This window comes from Heloderma suspectum, chromosome 4 (genome assembly GCF_057233095.1).
Source record: "Heloderma suspectum isolate Gila_16-S chromosome 4, 16-S_ref, whole genome shotgun sequence".
Classification (NCBI taxonomy): domain Eukaryota; kingdom Metazoa; phylum Chordata; class Lepidosauria; order Squamata; family Helodermatidae; genus Heloderma; species Heloderma suspectum.
Window position 1 is genome coordinate 132,916,511 of NC_139461.1, and position 24,229 is coordinate 132,940,739.

The following is a 24,229-nucleotide window of genomic DNA, read 5'->3' on the forward strand; positions in this document are numbered from 1 at the left end:
TGAAAGAGTTAATATCAGGGAACCGCTAGAACATGGGTAGGGCTGCATGAATGCTGCAATTCTGCACAAAAGCAAAAAAAAAGTCACACGATATAGCATTGGCTGCGAATTCCAGCATCCTGGATTTCATCCTTAGTTACATAAAAACTAAGTGTCTAGTCCTGATGTCTTTAAAAGAAATTATTGTCTAGGCAGTGCCTGGTGAAATCTCAAGAAGCCAGAGAAGTTGCTAAGAATTCCAGGTCGGATAGGGTAGAGGTTTAGTGCCCTGTACATCTCCTTGCAACTCTCCGTGATGAGAAATTTGGCAATTTGAGAAACTGTTCTGGGCACCACCACAAAATAGTTGCCACAGCAAAGGACAAGTAACCTATCGAAAAGATTGAGTACAAGGCAGAGGTGGGGTCTGAGCCCCTGCACACTAAACTCCTTTGAATCCAGAGTTTTCTGCACCAACACAAACCTATTTCACAGCAATCCCAACTGCCATTAAGAAAATGTTGTTTCTTAAAAAAGCAGGAGGGGTAGGGCACCTTGGCAGGGACCAAGAAAATTGTCCAGGAGCACATTGGTGCCAGTGGGTACCGCATTGCCTTCCTCTGGACTGCAGAAATTGATAAATAGCTTTTGTCTTTCAGGCTGCAAATCATTTTCCCTCATGGCACTCACTTTTAACATAGGCTGCACTTTCTCCTGTATGTTATTTTTCCTTTCCTGGAGCTTTTCTCCCTCCCTATTGCTGGCAGATGCCTGGATAGACAACACCTCTAGCATCTCTGTTTACTGCAAAATGCCATGGTCCAAGACACTCAGCAGCGAATCCACTTTATGTATCCCCTTGGCCGCTCTAGAAGCCCAGCTCTTGTCGTGCTGTTGAGACTCTAGAGTCTACCCCGTAGGTGGAAGCAAGCATCACAGCACTTCTATAAGCAGCAAATCCACTGCTCTCACATCAGATGTCCAGAGACATCCCCAGATGCTTTTTAGCTTACCACTCCTATCATACTCAGTGTCTGGTTCTAAACTACAGTCACTCTGTCTCACTGATTGAACCCACAAACCTGCTTCTGTTGTTGTTTTTACACAGATGTACAGACACACACACACACCCCTTCTTTAGCTGGAGGCAGGAAAGATGTGGCTCTCACATTCTTGGGATTTTCAGAATGGTCTCTCTACCAATTGACCGGTGCTTGCACAGGTGGAACCTTTCCTTTCCTTCCCTCTCTACCAAAGAACCATTTCCTGGACATCCTGGGCTTATTAACCATTTGCCCAACAAAAGATATGGCCAGGCCTACATAGCTGCTGTTCATAACAGATCATTTGTTTGAAAGCTGACACAGGAACCCACAGAAAGGGTGGAGCAGGTTCTACGCTGAAACCAGATTAGTTTACCAGAAAGGGGGAGTGCTTGAGGATAGCTGTACCATGCAGTAAAAGATCTGAAACAAAAAGTTCTGTAACAAGCTAACCCAACTCAGACATGAAAAATGGAATCTTTTAATTTCTGTATGAAAGCTGATCATACTTTCAATTTCGTTATTCCTCCCCCTGCTCATCATGGAGAAAAATTCTATTTTCAAGAAAGAAGATGGAAGCCTGAAGGATTTTTGATTCTTGAGAAAACCTTACCGTTTTGTTGTATTGCTAATATGGAAGGCTTCAGTAGGAATTGCAAAGGGGAATTTTTGAACCCAGAGGTATTTCTCCTCCCCCACCTCCCACCCTGGATGATGGTCTGTATTTGTGTTGAAAACAATAGAAGTAGGTTTTTGGGGAAAGAGTGACAGAAAAATTGCAGTTTGGAATGAGATTGAGACAGTGAGAGTGCTAAGAGTTGTGAGCTAGAAATATTTGGGGATGCACGGTGCCTCTGGAGATCTGTCGTGGGAGTAGTAGATTTGCTATTTGTAAAAGTGCTATGCTGTCTTCCATCTATGCTCAGCTTGTATATGGTAAATGAACCAAATATTACATAAACACCAATATATCTCCTTCCAAAGGAAACCAAAACCAGGTAAGCATTGCTCCTGGAACTTTTCAAAACTCAGGGAAGTCAGGATTGTGTAACAGCTTGCTTCCTCTAACAACAAGAACAAACAATGAAATGGAGAGCTCTTGCAATATTCTCACAACTTCACAGTGTATTTTAATTCAGAATAAAAAGTGTAATTTAGGTATCAGAAGCTTAGGAAGCCCTGCTTCACAACCAATATAATTAGGCAGAAAATTGAAATGGGAGAGGGAAGACTAGTGAAATATATAATTATACTGGAGAAACCAACATTCTACAAACAAACTAAATGTTGCATCAAGTGAAACTGAATTCTACAACCTATATAAATTATACAACGGAGACATTTGTATTTACTGGGTTTTTTTTTATTCTGCATAAAATATGCTGCTTCTACATGTTATGAGAAAGAGCAAGTAGTTACGTGGGACACTGAAGATCTCCTAGCAATTCCAACACTATCTTTTCGACCTTAAGGGCTACAACCCAGTGAGATTAAGGCTTAGATTCCAGTCTCCACTAAGGCCTAGAACCAGTCTCTTGGTTCTATAAACTTCAGCACCTACTTCAGACTGCTCAATTCAGCTCTGTGTCAAATAAGGAACTGGGAACTAGGAACCAACTTCAGCCTCTTGAATTTCATTCTGTCATGACATTCTTCCTCTATAAGTAATTTGCTAGCAAGTTTCCCTCCAACCCCAGCATAACAGTGGCTTTCAGCTTTTTTCAAGAAGCTGCCCTTTGCTACCTTGATTTGCAAGTACAACAGGTGATAAATCATGTTGAGTGTGCACTCCCACAAATTCCATTTGAAGTCAAGTTCTTCAGGCAGTGAGAAATTTAAAAAATGAAAGACACTGACAGTTCACTTAATATCATAACTGAATGTTAATTCAAAATGTAATGCTAGGTCCTTGTTACACTGGTATTTCAAGAGACCTATGCAGAGCTTATTTTTGAAAGTTTATAGAAAGTCTTTAATTCCACAAGGGAGATAGCATCCTCAATGATCCAGCACAAGTGAAAGCTTCCTGCATAGCACGTATTCTAAATTAGTCCAGACCAGATCAATTTGTTTATAACTAATGGTTATTGCAAAGTTAAAATATATTGTAAGATGTTGTTATAGTTCCATCATCCAAGAAACACAACATTAACGTTGGACAGATGAGCTCTAGAGTAAGGCAACATCAGTGTATAAAATATTAAATTTGACTAGATGCCTGCATAGTTCAAATAAATATGTAACATTTAGCACCCTATCCGAAAGTCCTCTTAAAATTGTCAGATCACAATCTACAGTGATGTTAGAGGCAAGTGGTGGCAGAGTTCTCCCTGCTATGCAACTCAAAGGCACCTGAGCTCTCCCACAGTCTAGACATGGCAATCATATGCCCTCTTTAGTCCTCTGTCTCCAAACCTTTCCTTTAGACCCCTGATCTCTCTTCTGAAGGTCCTGTGACCCCTACTTGCTCACTCTTTCCCTTTCCTTTGCCTATCTATCTCTCTGCCCCTTACATTCCCCTTCTGGGCCCCTCTCCCAGTTAGTTTTTAAGTCCTAAGCTTGTCCCACATAGCTCTTCCTTCCATAGGGACTATAGGAGTCTTTAATCCCAGCCAATTTGCAATTTATTCCCTTTGTGCAGAACTGGGACTGAAACTCTTTTGTTGGTGACAGCTTTGCTCCCTGAGTAGTTGGGATATTCCACACCATCACACGAGCTCAGCCAATCAGCATGGGAGGCTTCACTGCCACAAGCACAATACAATGTAGGTTTTCCTTGCAGCTTCACATATACTAATATTTTATGCACTGCATATTCGTCTTGATCGGACAATAAAAAGCAAATCTTGAAAAATCATTCCTACTTAAAAGCCTCCCAAGAATACCAACCATAACAGATCCTTAGGAGACACATTAAACAGTATGGAACATAATGCACTACAAACAAAGGTGTTGATTTTTTGGAGGTCTCTGTATGTCTCTATCCTGTTTAAATTGTTGGGAAATGGAGGGCTGTGAAAACCTTCCCACAGCATACAATATTACGTCGTAAGAGTGCCTGAGAGGAACTTGTTTTTAAAAAGCAAAATTGACAAGGAACTTTGGTTTTGACAGACTCCATTTCTTTTGGCAGAGCTATTTTCTTCAGCCTATCAGGTCACAAGTCAAGCTTCACCTTTCTTGGTTTGTTTTGCTTGACACACTGACCTTCCACTTTATGAAGCAATTCTTCAGGATCCCTGCTTCAGGTCTACGCAACAGTTTCATCCAGTAAACGATTTATACAGCTTTGGGGACTTGTGAAGCAATGAAAAAACGCCCTAGTTCAGCCCTCAACCTTGGGCCCCAAAGTAGCGCAGGGTATTAAAAAGTCTGGAAAACGAAGGTCTTCGCCTGGCAACTAAATGACAGCCAATTAAGTCGTCAGGTAAGACTCCTTGGGAATGAATGCTGCTGCAATTTGAACTGCAAAATAAGAACATACCACAAAAGGATCAGTGCACATTTAACACATTAAAAAAAACTTCTAAATGGGCAGTAGACTGATCACATACAATTGCAACAGAATAAATAGGGGAAGCAGGACATAATGGGGAACATCTGAATGTTTGTTAGTACCTGACTTTATTTGGCAAGTAGTTATAATGAAAGAGGGAAAGACTTTCATATGCTTCCTTTAAAAAAAACCTGCTGAACACGTTTCTAATAATTATAGTTCCTAAAGTAAAAGAAAACGACTAAAATTATCTTGGATCTATTGGAGAGGCCCTCTAATAAAAAAAATCAGGCACATCTGTTAAATATGTTTAATTTTTTTTTTAAATAACTGATGGCAAAATAAAATATTTACATCACATCATACTGTGTAAACACGCAACATCACTGTACAAAGAAATATACATGCAAAATAAAAGCAAAATGTCAACTAAAATAAAAAATGAAATGATAATTCACAAGCAAGAAAAAGTTGTGGCTGGTATGAATACAATCCATCCAGTTTTGATTTTAATTCTTGTTTTAAAAGTTTCTGTACAACTTTACAAAAAAAAACAAAAACAAAAGAGAAATAAATAGATTACAACGGAAGCTGAAAATATTAAAATAAAAACCAAAGCCAGATTATGGTTTAAGATGGATTGATATGTCTTCTTTATATGGGATGCAGGCTTGGTTTGTTTCAACAGGCATTACACATAAACAAAGACATGGATGACTAAACATCCATGTCAGCTCAGATGCACAGAAAACCATCAATGTCTCAATATTCCACATATTGCCTTTTACAAAAATCTTTGTTTAAAAGAAGAGAAATTATCTTAGATTCTGGCCTTATTCATGACCATGACTAATTGACAGTATTTTCTTCAAAGACACAACAGTCATTCAATTATTGTACAGAAAGCAATAGACAGATCTGAAAAATTCTAAAAGGAGAGACGGATTTCAGGAGCATGAGGGATGACTAATACTTTGGCATTTTGAACAACAAACGAACGAAACAAAATCCTTTAAAAATGTCATCCTATTTTTCTTACCCAGTTTGCATTTCAGGAGATGAAAATAATTTTACAATCTTTTAAAACCAGCTTGACTTTTGAACTAAGTCCTAAGCTAAGCCTCAAGTTCAACTAGTTTAATGACACAGTGATAAACCCTAACCCTCCCCCATCCCACCCCTGGAAATTCCAAACAAAAACCAAGTCATAAAGCTCGCCATACTATGAATGTGCTTTTTTTTCTATATATTTATTACAGTTACAACAGAGGTCCTCATAAATAGTTGCATAAAATGTTAAAGCCACAACATTGCACATGATATGAAATAAAAAAACAAAACGAAATCCCAAAGTGAGTGCATTTACAGTATTTTCTTCCTGCTGTATACTGCTTGACAATAGAGGTTGGCCTATTGGACACCAAACCCAGGAGTTCTTTTCTGATAGGTCAAGCCAAGGCTGGCCTGAACTGAAGACCCGCACAGTGGCATACCACCATTTAGGGGAAAGTAATGGGGAGGAGAGGAGAGGAGAGGAGAGGAGAGGGGGAAAATTAAAGAGACACAGACTGAAGGCAGGTAACCATCTATTTACAAGTAAGGCCTACATTTTATCAGAGCAAAATGGTTCATTCTACTTGTATGCAAAAATCTTGAGGTTGGATGCACTTATAAGCAGAGTCTGATCTCAGTGCACTGCTATGCAAGATACACAGGCGAGGCATCTGGAAAGCTCTATGTCCAGGTCAAAAAAAATAATAATCAGATGGTCCAAAATGGACACCAACTAGATGGGCAGCCATTTTGTTCAGTCATCTTTAAGTGTCAGTATCTGTATCTTGTCTCTTAATACCAGTGCTTTGAACATAGGCATATTTCCTTTGTCTAAAATCTTGAAAATGCTAGTTAAGATCATTTGCAAAATTTTAAGTCTTGTTTGACGCTTTTACAAAAGGATTTTTTTTGCAGAAACCTGAATAAAATACTGTAGTAAGTGTAAAGTTCTTCATTGCCTTTTGCAGAATACAATGTTGTAGTCCTCCACCCCAACATAGTTTTGCACTGCTAGTCCCAAGTACAACCGTGCGTAGATTTACTTGGAATGCATTTCCACACGATGAACACGCTAGCAGCTGATTGGCTTTTTTCTTCTTCACCCCAAATTCAAGTCAACAGCTGATTGGCAGGAGAGCTTCATCCTCAGTTTAAGTGACAGGTGAAAGAGAATGAGAGAGAACATCAAAGATAGGTTAAACTTTTGGCAAGAGCCTGCTCTGTAAGAAGTTTTTAATGCTACGAATGGGTCGAACATCGTTCTGGTGTTTTCGCCGCTCAATGAATGAAGTCAGTCTGGCTGTGTCAATGCTGTCAGCACTTTTGGCACTGCCTGGCTGCAGCCATTGCTCCTGGAGGGCCAGTGCAGCAGAAGGACGCTTGGCTGGGTCATCCTGCAATAGGAAACATACAAAATCTTTGGCCTTCTGGCTTACTCCTTTGAAGTAGTCATCTGGGAAGCTAAAGTCTAAGCGACAAATGTTCAGGCAGGTTTCCTCTACACTTTCATCCAGGAAAGGAGACACGCCACTAAGGAGGACATATGTGAGCACTCCGATGCTCCACACATCTGAGGTCAGGGAGACGGGATTTCCAAGGATAATTTCGGGAGCTGCAAACTCTGGGTTCCCAAGTAACTGGTGGATGTAGTAGGTGGTGTTGAGCTGGACTGCATCTCCAAAGTCAGCCAGTCTGATTGTCGCTTTGGCCAAGCTCTTATCCACCAGAATGTTTTCAGGCTGGAAGACACAGAGGAGGGAAAGATTCACAGTCATGGCAAGCAAGCCCCAAACCTTTAAGCAGCCTCACTGTGCGGCATCCTAACTTGTACTTTAAGCTTTAGAGGGGAGCCAGCACTTGCCAGTCATTACTGTTTTAAATGCTAAACTTTGCAAAATCAGTGAGAACGATGAGGACCTTTACAGAATTCTAGAACAAAACTTCACATATAGCACAACGGAACAAATATATCTCAGCTTGCTGACCATAACACACATTTAATGAACTATGGGTAAAACTAAATGTGTTTGAAGAGATGTGTGAATGCTTCTCCTGACATCTTTTTCTTTTGCTAAAAGCAGCTGTGGGTGTGTGTCTCTGTGTGTGTGTGTGTGTGTATATGTGAGAGAGAGAGAGAGAGAGAGAGAGATTTAAATAAGTGTGGGGTGGAAGTCTAACCCTGTCCCCCCACATGCTACAGACCTGATCAAAATTGCTCCACCTGAAGCTTCCATTAGCCACAAAAGCACAGTATGGGAGTATACATGTTTTTCCCCCTGCAGCTAATAGCTGGGGGGGGGGGATTTGTACTGGGGAATTGGTACGGGGCAAAGCATTAAGGCACCCCATGCACCAAATCTAAAGTGCCTCCCCTCAGCTGCTTTTTGGACAAGAAAAATATTTTCTTTTCCCATTGTGTGGAAAAGTGAAAGGCCCCAATAAGATATGGCATGTAGAAAGAGAAGCCAAATTCTGTGTGTGTTGTTTTTAAAAGGGCACTTAAAATTAGAGTGCCAGCAAACAAGATTTCCAGTTTGAGCTTTTGTCTGGATATGTGCTTTGGACCTCATGTACCTTGAGTTTTCTTTAGAAAGAAGCCCCATTCATACAAGCCTCTCATAGCACATACACCCTTTATACTGTAAAGGGATGGGACTACGCTAATATGCTCGCTGGATGCCCCTTATTTCCAAGTGTAAGACAGGACATCTGGTGGTTAGAACTTTCTAGATGCTCTGAAGCATGTCCCTCGTATCAGTGATTGCTACTGACTGTACTTGGGGGAGAAAAACCTGTTATCCAGTTCACCTTTAGGTCCAAGTGCACTATTCTGCAATTGTGAAGATACTGTACAGCTTCCAGAATCTCCCCCAGGTATAGCTTGATCTTTCCTTCAGTGAGGTTTCCCCATTGCACAATGTAGTCCAGAAGGCGACCCTGGTTGGCCCTATGGAAATATAAGTGCCACATTAAATTAAACTATCCACATTTGGGGCTGCAGGGAATTAACACACACCAGACTTTAAAAAAAAAATTCAACACCATCTTTCTAATTTACCGGATCTATTACTCTTCAGAATTTGTGGCTTAGTTAGCGCCCTTCATGCATTACTCATGTGACGGGAACATCGGGCAATTGCTGTGGAATGGGGCCATGCCCCTGGCTCATGTATAAGCTTCTTCACTGCAGATGACCATGATAATGTGTGGATATCTGGAAGCATGCTTGGTGCTGGGGGCAGTGCCAGGAGCATGCCTTATACCCCAGTATTCACATGATGCCCTCTTCATGTGAATAACACCTGAAGGGGGCATTCTTTCTCCCAAATGAGACAAAGGCTGTGTTCAGCCGATCGTGGGGGTGAAAGACACCACTGTGGCTTCTTCCCTTGCCCCCACGCATGCCGTGCACATGGCCGCAATTTGCATAATTACTCTCGATGTGTTACAGGTTGCCGTGTCGTCCAAACCCGGCATGGTGCGCAGTGCAGGTGTCTTCTTACCAACACCACAACCCCTACTACAAGGCATGGATTGTGGCGTGGGTAAGAAGCCACCTGCGTTGCATTACGGATAATTATGCGAATTGTGGTTGTGCGTGCAGCACAGGCAGGGGAAGAAACCACGATGGCTTCTTTCATCCCTGCAATCATCCGAACCTGGTCAGTTTATATTGCTTACTCAGTCCTACATACGCCAAGCCAGGTTGCTTCCTGGATAATTATTTGCAGTACTACCTGAAGTGAAGCCAAATTGTGTGCCCCCGCCCCAAGGCCAACACTTTAAAATGTCTTGCTGCACTGTTAAGACGCTAATTCTGGCCTTTATCTATCTAATCTCTCTCATGGTGCCACCTGAAGCAGGTTGCTTCAGCTTGCTGCATGGCAGTGCCAAACCCAACAATGGGCGGCGGCGGCAGGGGGGAGAGTTTAAGGAACTTTTAAAATGACTACGAATCTCAACATAAAGTGAAAAAATTCCCATAACTTGTCCTTATAATAAAACTAAAGCGGAAGTGCAGAAACGTAACTTATTTTCAACAAAATCAATGCACTCAGTTGTATCTGTTTTACCACATGTAGGCTGCATTTCTTAAGAAGTAATCACGTAATAGGTACAGGTTTATCTTTCATTAGGTAAGATTTTCCTGTCCTCTTTTAAAAAAAAGATACAAGTTCACCCTACATATCTCTATTTGAGTATTTTGGCCCAATACAGAACCCTTGTAAGCCTATGCTTCATGACCTTTATGTTATACTTACTATTAAAAATAAAAATGAACATCTAGAAAGTGATAGCACAACATACTGGCCCAAGTTTGGACAATCAAAGCCTGGTTTAATAAGCCAGGATATGCCTGGGCTTTGTGCACCCAAAAGCAATCCCTTTGTTTCCACTTTGCTTCTCCCTTTGCCCAAGCAGGGAAACAAGGCAGGAAGCTGTAGCTTATCATATCTTCCTTTTACCTTGCCCCCATTCCCCCAATATCTAGTACTAGCCATAAGTAATACAGTCTGATGATGATTAAGGAAACAGACAAGAGGTCCTAGCATTTGTACATGTTAGGACACTTGCATCAGCACAGCTTCACAATGGTGGCTACAGAACTATTTATACTTGTACTTCTTTGCCGTCCATGGTCACATCAACAACTCTACATGCATCTCCTGACATGGAGCCAACACACTACTATCAAAACCTCCACATGCTTTGGAACAGACATGTTCCACAGACTCTCACACAGGTACACCTAACTGAAAATTAAAATGAAGTATAATTTCATCATACAAAGGAGCAAAGTATTTGCATTAAGTAACTTAGAGGCCACACACATCTCTAACACCAAGATATAACTGGTGGAAGTTTCAAAGGTATCAAGAAGGCCGACAAGCTGAGGGTGTTGGAGATTCTGCATAATTCCGAGTTCATGGGTGACCTGATCTCGTTTCATTAGTTTCTTATTTACGAACTTAGCGGCTACTTCTCGCTTGGTCCCCTTTTGGTCACATCTCTTAATGACAGAAAACCTGCCCCTGGAAAGCAAATGGTGAAAAGAATGTAGTCAGCTCTGTAAGACAAGGAATACTCAGAAGAGAGAAAGCTACATCAGTTTTCACACCTCATTCCTGAAGACATACAAATTCAAAGCTGGTCTTGAACTATTAGAAAACCTTCACCCTTTGAAATGGAACCAAATTATCCCATTTCTGAGGCATGTTCAAGAAAGCAATACTAATTAATCTTAGCCCTTCCCCTAAAAGGCAGCCTATAAATCTTTTAAATAAATAAATAAACAAACAAACAAGTTAGTCTTATTAAGATTATATTAAGTTACCATGGGCCTGCTTGTTTATTTCTGAGCTATCATCTAAAAATCAGGTGTGGAAGTTGGAAAGCTACACACACTTGCTTGTACACATGCGCTTGCACACACACAGAGTTATCATAAAAGCACTGCCATTATTCTCAGATATGAGCCATTTATCGAAGGCTTCTTCAAAAAAATACTGCACACTGATCTGTCTAAAGGTTTCTGAAAGTCAGCTCATTTGCCTGATTCATATGTTACAGAACAGTGTGGGAACCACTTTCCAACCATCTGGTCCCATGCTACTTCAATAGCTTCTGCAGAGGAGCTGTGATTGTTAGTTGAATTACATGGTTTCTCCCCACATCAGTTTTACTAGTGGAACCAGGTCCAAAAGCATCACCAGTAATATCCAAGGACTTAGTCAACATGCATTAAGTAGCTTAAATCCAATGTATGTATTCATACCCCAGCATCAGAAACTTTGTGCCTGGCTTTATTGAGTTCAGTCTTGCAATACAAACGCCTCTCTTAAAGTATCTGATTTTGGCATATCAATGTAGATGAGTGCTACACTAGAACAGTTGCACGCACATCAACACACAAGCCATCTCTCTCCAAATATTCACTTAACATTCAGGGTGATATGCATAGGCTGAATCATACCTGCCAAGCTCAGCCACTTCACTGTACAGGGAATCAAAGTTATCTTTCCAGGTTACTATGATCCCATCACTTCCAGGACCTGAAAAGGGAAAAATAATCTACATCAAGCATTTACGGTGCAAAATGCATTATTATCTGTTATCGTGTGTGTGTTCACCATAGGGACTCACCTAAAACTCGCAGACTGGCTGAAGATGAAACTGAACCCATATCATTTGCAGCTATACAGGTATAGATACCATCATCTTCTGTGGTTACACCAATGATTTTCAGAGTTGCTTCTCCTAAATCACTGCAAAATATCATAAAGAGTAAGCATGTGAGATTTAGATACCCCAACTGTTTACTGTCAAATGTTCTCTATCCTCTTAATATGCTAACTTTCATTTACCAGATTTTGCTATATTACAGTTCTAGTCTCTTTCGGTAGATAATAAAACAAGCAGTTTTGTGCATGAAAACCCTCACTATTGTCATTGCCACACACATTCCACTAAGCTATTTAACAACTTTGTTCTCATTTTTCAATTTGTATACATGCCATTATATATCTTAGACAGTACTCTCTAAAAAGCAATTTGCTACATTTAAATAAGCTTGTCTCAGTAGCAGTGAAGAAAAAAATAAAATCCAAAATGCTGAGGAGAACCTCTGGAATTCATGTGGCTTGCAAGGCTATGTGTGTGTTTGTGTAACAATAGTGCTGAACCCATAGTTCCTCTGAAGTATTTGTTATGCTTGCTTGCCAGCTCCCTTACTTACAACCCCCTTTCAATACAGTATAAAGCATGCAACACATCCAAGTCACAGTACCTGTACGAGATGCTGTAGCGACTATCATTGCTCAGTGTGTTATGATCAGGAGTTTTCCAAGTTACTGAAGCTTTGGGACGACCACAGACTTTGCACTTAAGAATGACAGTCTCTCCTATCTCGCATGTTGTCTCACTTAATGGTATTATAAATTCTGGGGGAACTGGGAGAGAAGGAAGCAATTGCCGTGAAAGGATTAGCTTTGTATTTCTTGTTCCACGCCCTTTATGCATGCAATATTAAGAGGTGATTTAGATGTTACCTCTGTGACACGGTTGCTACTTCCCTGTGGCTAAATTTCACATTGCAGTAGTACAGCTTAAGCCTGGCAAAAACGTGGGAAAACACATGCCTTAGGGGCCATCTGTATGTGTGTGTGTCCCCTGCCCAATTCTCCCCAGGGAGCAATTAGGAGTGGGCCTTGGGCTCACACCAGCTTGCACACTCTCTCCCCTGCTGTTCTCACCATGGGGAGGCAGAAATACATAGTTTGGGAGATCCTGTGGTTATTTGAACATAGGACTGTCCCTACCCTGGTGGGTTAAACTTGCTTTTAAGAGTTCAGTGTTCACTTCTCCCCACAGGGAAGGGAGTGGGCTGGGTGGGGGAAGACTGCACAAGTCTAAAGCTTGCTCCCTGTATCTCCCTGGGGAGAATCCCAAGCAGGAGAGTAAAATCTGAACAGGCCGCAAGACACATAGCAGAATACCATTTCTAAATGTTCCCTCATGTAAAACAAACTGTCTGGCACAGCAGATAGAAGGGTTCTAGTCCTATCCTCCATCCACTGGGCTATCTACACAGCCCCACACCATCAATTTATATATTATTCATAGACAGTTACATAAATTGTCTTTAACGTACAGGTTGTAGGTTAGTTTTCTATCTTGCTATGGTAGACTATACTGTATTTGCATGGAGCTTTTTAGATACGGGAACAATGTTATCCTCCACTTGCAGGTCAAAGTGCTACAGTCTGTTCTAACTCCTCAAGATTCGAACGCTCTGCTTCCTCTGTAGATCCAGCCTTATTTTTCTAATTCTAAACAAAAATCTAAGGAATATTCAGCATTTTCCCACCTGTAATTTGAAGTGGTACATTCCACTCCATCACCTCAGGATCTACCACCCTGTTCTGATTCTAAGTTCTGATGCTTCATGGCTTAAAGACAAGTTCATTAAGTAGGAGACACGTGTGCCAAAACAGCATTTTGCAAATGCAGCTACTGATACTTTCCTACGACATGATGTTTATCAGAAGATAAACCATTATCTTGGAGAAATTGTGCCCCTAGGTTATTGCTTCTTTGATAAACTGCATCTCCACTTCTACAAAAAGATGCCTTTAGCCAGATCAGTTGGCTCATCCAGCACAGCTTAATGACATTCTGTTGATGTCCCTTGCCCAGTACAAAGGCCCATTCCTCGCCCCAATGATTTAGACATTGCATTATGTAGGGATTAGTTGAAGAGGTTTTGCATCTGTAGATCCCTAAAGGCTTCAGTGATACAAATGCTACCCTCTGATAGCTTAACAAGCTTGTTGGTTGCACTTTAAAAATTTCATTACATATTATTAAATATAAATACATCTTGGTGAATTTTGTAAGCACCAGTTGGATTTTTAATGTATATTAGACATGAATGCTTCCTTTACTTTTGTAAGGCTAGATGAAAAACACATTTTCATGATACTGCAACTGTGAACTTAATTTCAACTTACCATCATAAATGTAGTTGGGGTTGAGAAGCTGAAAATAAGAGGTTGAACAGAATTAGCATTTTGAAATATTTTCCAGCTTTTTCTCAAGGACAAGAGTATTAAGAAGGACAGTCAGAAACACTCAGCCCTTGGTCAGCTGTGCTGAATGGTGCTGTAAGGTCAACTGGTAGCAGAATCTATCATAATCACACCATGTTAGAGAGTCAGTGTGGTGTAGCAGTTAGAATGCTGGACTGGGACTGGTGAGGTCCGGGTTCTCGTCCCCACTCAGCCACGAAGCTCCCTGGATGGATGACTTTGGGCCACCCGCGGACTCTCAGCCTAACCTACCTCACGGGTTGTTGTGAGGATAAAATGGAGAAGAGGAGGACCATGTAAGCTGCCTTGGGTTCCTTGGAGGAAAAGAGGTGGGATATAAATGTAACAACAAAAAATAAAATTAATAAATAAAAAATCAACAGAAGATTAGTCAATATTGGAAATGTGGCTTTTTTTCCACGGAAAGGCTGGAACTCAGATGGGAATTTCCCCATGTTGTTATTAAGAGCCCTAATGGTTCTGCATTTCTGCCATCACAGCCTTTTCCACTGCATGCCCTAACATGGAACATCAGAGAATAGCAGAGGGATTTTGCATGTCAAGAGGTTTCCTAGGAAGACAATGAAGCTGTACAGAGCTGGCTGGCACCCTTTCCTCTCTCTATAAGTTATTCACAATGCTATCAATAAAGCTCCTTTATAGACCTGTCAAATCAAAATTACAGTGTCCTCCTTCCTTGCAGATCTCATTTCCAGGTACACCTCAGGAAGGATGAAAAACTTTAAGAGCCTCTAAACCCAGGGTGGGCAACCTCAGGTGGTCCAGTGGCCAGCGTCCCTCACCCCTGCCCCAGAGCTGAATGTGTCCATCCTAAGGCTCTATAGCAGTTTGCAGCTAAATTTCGGTGGCAAACCTTCTCATAGTAAAAAAAGAAAGAAAGAAAAAGACTTAGTCACTACAGACCTATCATAGCCAACAAGACTTTCATGTCAGAGGATTCAGACCTGTTACCTGCCCACACACACTTACAACAAGTAACAAATCCAACTATTATACTATCAGGACTGTATGTAATTGCTATTTATATCTTGTTTCTTCTTGCTATGTTTGATGGTCTTGATAAGACATTTTGACTGAGAGCTGTATTTTCCTTTTGGGGGGTATTCAAAATGTTCAGAATGGGTAGAGGAGTATGGATCCAGAGTTATATCTCTTTGCCATATATTCATATTGATATTAAAGGATTGCAACTTTCTGGATTTCAGGCTGAATAAAAATGAGAAGTTTCTAGTCTAGCTTGCTGACAGGTTTAGAGGGTGCTGGATGTTTCTGTCAAGCACTCAAGCTCTAGGAAGATGACTGAAGATGGAAGTTGCATCAAATAGACAAAATCCTACTGTCTGCTGAAAAGAGATTATTCTAGCTCTTACATAAGCTGCTATGCTTTCTAGCAGTAGTCAAAGTACTGGTTGAAAAACTGACAAAGCCAATGAATTTGGAAGATGCTATTGGTGGGATTGATTAGGGCCATTAGGAAAGACGCTTCTCTCAACTTCTGGTGCAATTTAAAGATGGTTTGGTTAACTTGGGATGTATATATTTCTGCCTAAAAGTATGCTAAGCAGACAAGGGCATTTGCTAACAACCATGGTTCTCTGAGCTGGCTCTTGTTTTTTTGCAAGCTGAATATGTAATCTGAAAACTGGCTCATGTACTCCAAACTAGGATATTAATTTCTCCATGTTTCTGGCTCAAGCTATGATCTTCTCTGCAACCCTCTGAATAAGACTGACCAAGCTATGTATGTATGTATTTATTTATGACAGGTGCAGGAAACCTCTCTAGGTCCTGGTGCGCTGGATGATATTAGGGGACAGAGCCCCGTTTGTGACTTCAAGGATGAGGCACCACCCCCTGACATCACTGGATCCTCAGCTGAAGTGCCAGCCAGAGCTCCTACAACAGGCGCCTCTGTTAGGTAGCCTGCTTTACCCTGTGTGGGCTTATCCCAGCCAGAAAAGCTCAGGTGGAGTGAAACTCATCAAGGCTCTGGCTTCGCTCCTCTGCTGCCTTCCCCACATGGGGAAGGGAAGGTGATGGAGGAGCAAAGTGGACTCTACTGGCTTTGCTCTTCTGTCACCTTTCCTACACAGGAAAGGCAAGGAAGGAGTGAAGCTGGCTGAGCTGCAGCTCAGTTGCTCTCATGCTTTCTCTCCCTAAAGAAGGGGTGGAGCTTTGGGAGAGGGTGAGGCTTCAGGGGGGTGAAAGGCCTCACCTCAGGCTCTGCAGGCGGAATGGGTCAAATATGACCCATGGGGTGGAGGTTCCCCATTCCTGATTTAAGCTATTTCTATACTGCCTTTCTGGAACCAACCAAGGCTGTGTACAAAAAATAAAACAGAAATCAGATAAAAACACAATAAAATCAACACTGTAAACTATGTTAACTATTTAAAAAGCCAAGTTAAACAGTTTTCTTTTGACCCTCTTCCAGAACGCAGAGAGAACGGGGACCAGTTGCAACTCCATCTGAGGTCCCTGTCTGTGTGTTTGCTGTTGCATAAGGAAGGAAACCCATGCTGTTCAGCTGGGCAGCCTAGGACCACGGACCATAAGAATGTACTACTATCCTTTTCTGACACACGGTCCTTAGCAGTGTGCAAAGGCAGCTATGACAAAGTGCCTTCTGCTCTTGTTGGGGCTTCAACCCTCCTGTGGGTTTTTACTTTAGTGGGTACCTTAAAACCAGTTGCCTCAGCTCCTTCACTGAGACTAGTCATCCTCTCTTCACAAGGAACCTTTCCCCATTCCTCCCATTACAAAACCACAAAAACCACTACTACAATCAAGCCAGGCTGGAGGCTCTCAGCCTTCCCCTAAGTACACCTACCACAGAGAATTGCCTTCTCCTGCTTCCCTTATTCTAATTTTAAAGCATTCGCTCCCACCATTTGGGAGGGGCCATAGCTCAGGGCACACGCTTTGCATGCAGAAGGCTCAGGTTCAATCCCTGGCATCTCCAGATAGGGCAAGGAAACAATCCTGCCTGAAACCCTGAAGCGCTGCTGCCAGTCAGTGTTGACAATTCTGGTCCAATGGTCTGACTCAATATACGGCAGCCTCCTACTTACTCCACATGTTGTACAGAAGCACAGGTTCAATGAAATGCCGTCTAACACTTTGAAATATAGCAAATGCAACCCAGCAGATTTCTCCAATAATCCTGCTAACTCCCGTTGTTTCTTTAAATATCATACTTACAGTGCAATCCTAGGCATATTTACTCAGAAACAAGTTCAATGGGATTTACTCTCCGGTAAGATTTGGGAGTGCAGCTTTATAAAGTACTATCTACCTATCTATCGTCTGAATTTTAGAGATGCTCTAAAATCTGTGACAAAAAAAGGTCTTTAGTACTTCGTATCAGAATAAACAGCAGATAGCAAGGGACACTTGTGTAAATGAATTCCAAGTAGAACAACATTTATGTTAAAACAAGATGCTGGTTTTATAGCTTTAAAGTTGGCACAGCAGGATGATAATTAAAAATACAATATCAGGAAGAAATACCTTCACGGAAACCTTATTGGCAAGTCCGTCTCGTGATTTACGGTAACCATTTTCTAACTTGCCTTCCCTTTTGCCGTCTTTATCTTTTTTCTCAGATTTCTTCCTTAGACGGAGTGCTGTGTGCCAAGATGATGACTTCCTGAAGCCAGAACATAACAGCATTGTGATTAGTTTGCACTTCCTGTGGGTAATTTTGCCTGGCAAAATATTTTAAGTCAACATGTAGAAGAAGGAACATCTAAAGGATACCACACTGAAGGGTCAATTTCTAACAAGAGTGAAGGTATTAACAAATTAGACAAATGCCTTATGAAACGATACCATTCTCCTAGTGGTGAAGAACTCTGTTTTTATATGAAGAATATTAATTATGTCATTACTGTGCAGCAACAACTAATCTGGGTCTAGTTCTTGCTGTGGTGGTAAACCTGTGTCTGGGCTGTACCAACTCAGGTTGAAGAGCTCATGAGATTTATTTCTCCACACAAACATTATTTTCACATAGAAAACTAGGGATCAGAGAGAAGGGTTCCAGCTTCTTCCTTGACATCTAAATTTTCTATGTGGAGGAGTTTATTTATTTATGAGGTAACATTCAATCCTTTAAGCTCCCACCTGTGGTCTGGAGTGGCATGGACCAGATACAGTTTTATCACCTCAGTGAGAACTAGGCCTCATGGCTTACCTTCTTCTAGACTCCTGTTAACTATAACTAACATGTTAGCCTTGTCCTCCCACTCTCTACTGCAGGGGTGAGCAGAAAATAGATCTCCAGATGTTTTGGACTCCACCTCCTAGCATTCCTGACCACTGGTCATGTTGGCAGGGGCTTCTAGGAGTTGAAGTCCAGAACATCTGGAGATCTACTTTCTGCCCACCCCTGCTCTACTGAACTCAAGCATCATTACCTTCTGGATATCATGGAAAAGCACGGGAGGTGGAGCATCTGTACATGTGTTCATGATACATACTTAGCTGATTGCCTTCCCCTATATACACTGAGTCAACCCCTGAGATCTTCTGAGGAGGCTTTATTAATAGCAATGCCAAGTAAAAGCACATAAGCAGGCCTTCTTGCTAATGGCACCCACTCTCTGGAACACCCTCTCTTGTGTTGTTTGAGAGGCAGGAAGCGTGTTGAGCTTTAAACCCCTCTTAAAGCCATATCTGTTTACACAGGCTTTCCCTGACTTTTAATGGATTTTGTGACACTGCTCCATTTTACAATTCTCTTATTGTAATTTTTAAAAAAATATCCATTGTTTTTATTGTTCTTTCACTGTTTTTATTTTGGTTTGATACAGTACTTATGTGTGTGTGTTGTGAACCACTTAGGGCGCAATTCTATGGCAATGGCCGTAAACCTCCCAACTTGGAGGCTTATGGCCATCCAAAGCAGAACGGGAGGCATGATAGAGGCAATCTTCGCTTCTGCGCTCCTCCTGCTCTATTTTCACTGGATGGGTTTTCTTACCCATCTAGCTGAGGCATCGGGGAGGGAAGGAAACTGGGGCGGCCTGGGGATACAGCATAAACCTTCCTCTCCTGTCCCTACCCACCGGTACACCCCCCTTCCCTCCTCTCTGAGGTTGCTTTTGCGACCTCGGAGAGGCAGCCAGTGTGGTTCTCTCCAAGCTGGCTGTGAGGGGGAGGGGGCAGGAAGCTTGGACTCCTGGGTCTGAGGTCAAAGTGTTGACGCTGACCTTGGATCCAGGAATCCAAACTATCCTATGCCCCCCCCACTCTGTCTAGGGGCCATAGGATTGCTCTCTTAGAGATCTTAAGATGTTAAGCGATATAAAAGTAGTGTAAATAAATAAATGTGTCTTGGAACACGTTGCCCTGCTCAGCCTAGTAGGATAAGATTAATTTACTCTAAACAGTTCTGGGTTCTCCCTTCATTATTTTTCAGGTGTTTTAACTAGAAATATATTGCATCTTCTCTTGCCTCCCAGGAGATCTTTTATAGGAACTCATGATTCAGATAGAATTTCTGAAGAATTTGACATGAAGTAGGTAGCTTCTTTTTCAGCACATACAGCTGCTAAAAATGCCTGCCTGTCAGCCAAACAGGAATGTTCAGAATGCCATTTGTATTATACGGACTCTGGATCTGTCAAGACCCCCACCCTGAGCAGCAGTCTGGACTCGGACTGAGACTTGGAGGGGGCAGCCAGATCCCTCTGCATGGGAGGCAGAGATGGTGGAAACCAAGCAGGCCCCAGCATCACCATAGGATTGCGGTCTTTCAGTCAGGGACCCCTGGACCTCTGGGATCCAAATCCTCAGAACCTGTGCCCTCCAATAGGCACCAACAAGTTCCACACTAGGGAGCCACACTCTCATGCTACCCTATCAACACAGGCAGTGAGCTTGGACAGAATCCTCAAAGAGAAAAAGCATTAAGCTCTGAGCCAGAGGCCTGCCACTCTAGGGGTGATCAAGACCTGAGCTATGAAAAGCTTCACTCAAGTCCCACACAAGTCCCTGCCCTCAGGCTTATGAGATAAAAAACATGCCACAAAAGGAAAAAGGGATGAGGAGAAAGGAGGAAAACAGCAAAATAAGGCACCAGTTCTTCACTTTACAGGATTCTTATAATGATTAGCTGTAGCGGAAACTGTTCAGGGACAGGAGGAGAAAAAAGGAGCTGGTCTTAGCGCAGCTGATGAAATGGCTTCCCTTTTCTTGCTCTGCTGCAGCCTGATGCAGCAGGCTTTAGGGTTTCAAATAGCAAGACCAGTACCCTGAGCTGACCATGGAAACAAACTGGTGAGCAAGTAAAGATGTTTCAAAACAAGTGTTATATGTTCACAACAGCTGACACCCATTAGTAGATGAGCAGCCAAATTCTGAACCAGTTGGAATTCTCAACTGGTTTTCACAGTCTTGAATTACTCAAGAATTCTTCATCAAATAGGATGGAAAATTAACTGTTAATCATATATGCAGGGGAAAATTTGGGTATAAATTTGAATATTTACTTGTAGAAAATGATGAGTAACAACCCAAAGAAACCCAGAACTCTACAACGAAACAGGAGTCGTTGCGGCAGCTTCTTAAAATAGTTCTAAATTGCTGACTACCTACTCCACTGCCCACCCTTTAGAACTGAAAAGTCATGGTGACAGATTGCAATTTGACAAAGACAGGCTTCAGACCAAACCTTGCTCTTTCTCAAACTTCCGCTTTACCTTATTTTCCTGCTCCCACATTTCACCAGCCAGCTGGTCTCTGCCACCTATCCAGCTTCCTGGACTAGCTACTGATTTTCTTCTTCTACCTTTTTTGGACTACTGGTGTGACTGACCTGACCTGGCTTCCCAATCGCAGATACAGGTGGTCCTTTCAGCTAGGCAATATGATAGTATTCAGATTATGTAGGGACTCACTAGCACTGCGTACCTATTGTGATGCTCCTGCTCCAGGTTATTCTCCCTCCAGTTTCCACCTATTGAAACCGGGGGGGAAAAACCAGGACATCTGCCTCAGCTGTGGCCAGTTGTCCTCACTGAATCCCAAAGCTTCAAGTCGTTTTATTTTGTGTCAGGGAGACTTCCAGTAAGTTAACTGGTTTCCTTTAACTAATACAGGAGTAGTAACAGGAAAATAGACTTTTCTATTTGGTAGCATTCATAAATTAAACTGACACGTGGTGTGTGTGTATGTGTGTGTGTGTGTGTGTGTGTGTATGTATATATATATATATATATATATATACACATATACATATATATATATACATACACACACACACACACACATATACACACACACAATTTTATTAAACACAAGCGTTAGATAGGTTATTATTTAATCATCTTATACTTAGTCCTAACCTACCTCCCTACCTACCTACCCCTTCTAAACTCTTCTCCCCAAACCCTACTCACTAGATGTACATTCACTGAATCCCTAAAGTCTATTGTCTGTTCTCTCCTTTTAAACACCTTCGAATTCTCTCACTCACAAGCCCCTCCCACCTTTCACTCACACACCAACATTCTATTAACTCTAACTTATCTAGATAACATTTTACAATTCAAACATAAACATTTACATTATTATGCATATGTTACAATATCACTTCAGGAATACTGATGTTTTATTTTATATAAAATGTTTGATTTTTCTTTCATAAGCTTTCATAAGACACCTCAGCATGCAAAAGTGAGGATACAGCCATGTCATCAACTCCCCTAAGCCCAGAATATGAAAACCATCCTTCAATCAAGAATCAAACTAAAAATGTGATAATATCAAAGATGCCACCTACTGGACAATGATGCCAACACTGAATCTGGAATGCTTCAACACCACATTTTAAAGTTTAGACATTATTAAAAGAAAAAAATGTAGAAAGCTAATGCAAAGAGTGTTGGAGTAACTTTAAGATTTTACTATAGTTTCTCTCTGCAAGGGTGTGTTGTTTTACAACACCTTATAAAACGACTTTCTTCAGGGAAGCATCCATGACACTTACTTCATTGTTCCATCGGGGTTGTCAGTGGTGACTGCACTGGTGTGCCCCAGTACATAGCCGGGGATCCAGCCCTCGGCTGCAGGGCACTGGTCGGTGGCGGCTCGGAACACCAAAAACATGTTCTGTTGGTTGCTGGCTAGAATTTGCACGACTTCTCCTTGGTAAACATTAATCTCATCCTCCTTCACTGCCGTATAATCGTGTGTCACCAGCATGGTGGAGATATTGCTACTGCTGCTACTTTCACTCTGTGGATGAACCAATTAGGTAGAGAGAGGGAGAAAGGGAGGAAAAAGGAGACAGTTTACAAATGTACAGGAGGCCATTTGTGAAGGGCTCTGTTCCATAACGTCAGTACATAAGAACAGTCACTTCAATAAGCTCACATTAAAATCAAAATTTTATCCTTCATACAACTATGACTGGTGAGACTTTTGCAAATCTAAATAGAATCAAACCAGCTATGATTTAATAAACTGAGCAACTAGGTTAATTGGCCAATTTAAGAGAAAAATAAGGCCGATGTTTCAGTTTCTAATATTCTATCACTAAGTTCAAGCCTGTGATTTTTCTGTTCATACAGTACTGGTTTAGCCTCCTTTCTTAAAGAACAGCACAGGAAAGCTTGCATTTGGGGGCTTAAGATGTGACTCTTGGAAGCCTTTATAAACTCTGCTTCCATTTTAAAAAGATGGGTACACATGACTGAAGAGGATGCGATTCATAGCATGCTAGACATATGTTGGCAAAGCAAGATTGTACTCAAGTTGATTTCAGAAATTACTTTTAATCAATTTTGGTGTAAATGTTGGTATTTGATGGGAATCTAATTCTAAGCTACAGCAAGAATCTTACATAATCCAAATAAATTAGATGGAACTCTTGCTATGAGCAGTAATCATGTAGCCTTTTGGTTTCCAAACTGTGTCTCTGGGGCTCCTCTGTGAAAAGGTCAGTAATGGTTGATGAAGTTCCCTTAAAGACAGACCATTACCAACTCTTTTCAAGGCATCGCTATAGGGGAGTGATGGCTGCATTTAGAGAACATGCAATTTGTGTGAGGCAGCCTTCTCCAACCTGGTGCCCTCCAGATGGTTTGGGCTGCAACTCCCATCAGCCCGACCCAGCACGGTCTATGGTCAGGGATGATGAGAGTTATAGTTCAAAACATCTGGAGGGAATCAGGTTGAGGAAGTCTGGAGACAAAATTGAGGCCCAAAGATCCAACAGGCCTCTCAAGAGTTCTTTACAAACTGACGGTGCATCCCAGAATGCATGCCACAATCTTCTGGCCTACAGAGGGGTTCTGGGACAAAGAGACAAGGGTTTCTCTGCCAACAAAGTTGTCCAGAGGGCAGGAGGTTTGGAAACCACTTACGCAGATTACATACATATTCCTGGAGGATGTGCTAAACTGAATTACTCTTGATCATGACTTAGAGGCTGTGTTTTCAAGTGCTGTAGGACTACAGTATATACAAAATTGCATGAATGTGTTGGCCATATCATAGTTCCATTTGGGTGGATTTCCAGTGTAGTATCTGAAAGGACAACTGAGGGATGTTTTGGATAGGGTCAATTAATGAGAACCCAAGTCACACTTCATGCTCAACAATTATCATTATGTGTCCACAGAAGTCACATGATTGGACATTTTGGGAAGTATGACAGGTACCCTTCCAACAGGAAAATCTTCACTGAAAAATAAAAATAAGTTTAAAAAAAACTTCATCTTTTGTTGGGGGTGGGCGAACCCTCCAGTACTGCTAACGCTTCAGGGTCACAATTAAGCAGATTCTCAAAATGCATGGCCTTCTCAAACATAACAATCCCAGCTTACTAAACCATGATTTGGGAAGTCAGGAATGAGTATGAGGCCCACATGTTTGTCCCTTGTTCTACTCTTCCCCTTGCACACTGGTTCTGGCTCTGCAGTCATTCATTCATTCATCTATAACATTTCTATGCCACCCAATAGGCAAAGCTCTCTGGGCAGTTCACAGAATGATAAAATGTAATATAAAACTTTTAACGTATGACAATTTAAAACAGTTTG

At 41.6% G+C, this 24,229-nt stretch overlaps 1 protein-coding gene across 3 annotated transcripts in view; it reads right to left on the reverse strand.

Annotated features, from left to right (window-relative positions):
• Positions 1-4,842: 4,842 nt before the first annotated feature.
• Positions 4,843-24,229, reverse strand: part of TRIO (trio Rho guanine nucleotide exchange factor) — a 339,772-nt gene continuing 320,385 nt past the window's right edge. For all 3 annotated transcript variants that reach the window (XM_084850577.1, XM_084850576.1, XM_084850575.1), the window contains exons 49-57: positions 22,174-22,421; positions 17,691-17,829; positions 14,082-14,109; positions 12,359-12,521; positions 11,716-11,837; positions 11,546-11,624; positions 10,404-10,604; positions 8,380-8,518; positions 4,843-7,310 (exon numbers count right to left, since the gene is read on the reverse strand). In XM_084850577.1, the coding sequence (XP_084706703.1) occupies positions 6,768-7,310; positions 8,380-8,518; positions 10,404-10,604; positions 11,546-11,624; positions 11,716-11,837; positions 12,359-12,521; positions 14,082-14,109; positions 17,691-17,829; positions 22,174-22,421 (1,662 nt within the window). In that variant the 3' untranslated portion in view covers positions 4,843-6,767. The remainder of the gene's footprint in view (positions 7,311-8,379; positions 8,519-10,403; positions 10,605-11,545; positions 11,625-11,715; positions 11,838-12,358; positions 12,522-14,081; positions 14,110-17,690; positions 17,830-22,173; positions 22,422-24,229) is intronic.